The following is a 2,451-nucleotide window of genomic DNA, read 5'->3' on the forward strand; positions in this document are numbered from 1 at the left end:
ACATAAGTGTTTTTGTTTCACTTTTGACACGTAATACTTAAATAGTGGAGGAGATATTATGTTGCCGTGTGCTCGAACTCTGCAAGAAGTTAATAATTTTATTTGACTAAAACACAACTGGAACCCTAAGTAAGGCATGTGTAAAATTTGAATGAAATTGGTTGCGTAGTTCTCGAGTTTTAGGGATTCACACAGACAGACAGACAGACAGACAGACAGACAGACACACATTCTCATTTTTATATATATAGATTGCTTCTTCAAAGTCAACTATAAAAAAGAGTAATAAGAATGGCTATAGACAACTTAAAGTCAACGAGTAATTTTTTAAAGATGTCCCTCCATAAACCAAAAGCTTTTAACTTCAACGCAACAAAAAGTGCGCCTAAATAAAGAAAAGAGAGAAATAGGCTATGCAAATATTGGTGCAACCTAGAGTGGTTAGCTTGAACAGTATTAAATAATAGAAATTATATCAATAAATAAAGATGGAAACTGGGAAAATGTTTATGTGTTGTGAGAGACAAATGATAGCAGGGTAAAGGTAGTCTCTGACAGAGAAGAAAAGTAGTTCATTAATCGCAACAAAAACATTATTATTTCATTTACTTTCTGTTAGAGTTACACTTGATATCAAAATATATGGCTGTTTAGCTGCAAAATCTGTTTCTTCCTTTCGTTCTGCTTATCAATACATTGTCAATTATGCTAATGATTTTCCTTTCTCATTACTGGTCTAATTTCGGTTAGTTAATTATTTTCGACTAGCTGCAACAGGTGTGTTTTCCATATTATTTTCGCAAAGATTCATATGGTTACTGCTAAAACTAAGAAACTGAAATGGTTTAGTAATTTAATACAGTAGTATGCCACCTCACTGATGACGCTCAACTTAGTTGCCAAACCTTTCTACTAAAAAGAAAAACCTACATTCTTTTTTAAAGAAATGATACAATGTAGTCAATGATATAGAAAAAGACAAGATGCTCATGGATGGAATACCTTTTACCACAGTTAGGAAAAGCATTCGACTAAGCAACAACGTCTAACGAACAGGCATGCGTAGCCAAACCGCTGGTAAAAGAGATTAGGGAAGATTTCAAACGGATTGGCTTGAATAACATAAAGGAATGGACATGAGGGAAGATGGTGGAAGACGTGGACTGATGAAAGACAAGAGGCGGGTTGATAGGAGAAGACGGTTGTGTCTCTTGCGGAACAGCTATGGTTACTCTAGGTTACTGGTTTTGTTGATGAACAAACTTTTCTAGAATATTGAAAGGTTTCTCTATCTGATATAGATTTTTCCCTTTTATTAAATCCTTAATTATAATTTAGAGATAAATCGACTCCGATTATATCATAGCATATATGCGTGCGTATAAAACCTTTAACCATAACCGCCTCCTCAAACAGGGGTTCGTATAAAATGTAAACTATCAATTCCGTTATATGCGGTAAAATGTTAACATAGATGTTTGCTGATTCTAAATCAGAACATTAAAAGATGTAACTAAAAGTCAATAAGTATTTTATCTGATTTCCCTACTGATTCTGGCAACGCTATCATGGATGATGCTTAAACAGGATTTCCTACTCCCAAAATAGGTCGTTCGACTTATACTCCAATCATAAAACTCAAACCATATAGGATGGTACGTTAATCCTGACCTTGATAAGGTACTAACACGTCTTGTAAACCCTAATGGGTTTTTGGAAGGATGCAGTCGATTAAAATCAACTTCAATACTTGACTGGTACTTCATTTTATCGACCACAAAAGACGAAAGGCAAAGTTGACCTCGGCGGGATCTGAACTTAGAAATACAACGATCCTGAATACTACACGACATTCTGTAAATCCGCTGATCATTTCTTCCTTTGTGAGAGGAGCCACTGGTGAAGTGGATGTTACAAGAACAAATATAATGGTGTGGATATACTGAAGATGATTTGTAACATTGGAGCAAGTTAAGGTGTGGGGATGAGTGCATCCGCTTTAATCGATTTCAGTATTTGATTGGGAGACGTTCATTATATCAAAAGCGGAAGGTTGAAAACCCCTCTCAATACCAGCGTTATTTCAGTTCAGAATGTTAGGGATAGCTAACAAACATTTGGCATGGTTTTGTTTCAGAAAATGGTAGACACTTGTAATAACCATGCTTATCAGTTTAAAAAGTTCGTTTAAGGAAGTTTTGATAATTGAGTCAATCTCTTTACTCTCTAATATTAACAGGCTCTTGATTCAGGTGATGCAATTTACATACATCTCTTCTCTGCCTTTTTCGGGTTGTCTGTGAGCAGAGTACTCTACAAGAAAGAAATTCGCGAATCTTCGAAAGAAACCAGTGATTATAATTCAGACATTTTCGCACTGTTAGGTAAGTCTAGATGTTTTCATATTTGCCATTACTGGTTTTGAATGTTTATATAATGTATAATATAATA

General features: G+C 34.9%; 1 protein-coding gene across 1 annotated transcript in view; it reads left to right on the plus strand.

Annotated features, from left to right (window-relative positions):
* Positions 1 to 2,451, plus strand: part of LOC106882794 (ammonium transporter Rh type A) — a 33,896-nt gene that overhangs the window by 8,157 nt on the left and 23,288 nt on the right. Inside the window, exon 4 of the mRNA XM_014933576.2 lies at positions 2,240 to 2,384. Within this exon, the coding sequence (XP_014789062.1) occupies positions 2,240 to 2,384 (145 nt within the window). The remainder of the gene's footprint in view (positions 1 to 2,239; positions 2,385 to 2,451) is intronic.

This window comes from Octopus bimaculoides, chromosome 20, assembly GCF_001194135.2.
Source record: "Octopus bimaculoides isolate UCB-OBI-ISO-001 chromosome 20, ASM119413v2, whole genome shotgun sequence".
In the NCBI taxonomy this organism is placed as follows: Eukaryota; Metazoa; Mollusca; class Cephalopoda; order Octopoda; family Octopodidae; genus Octopus; species Octopus bimaculoides.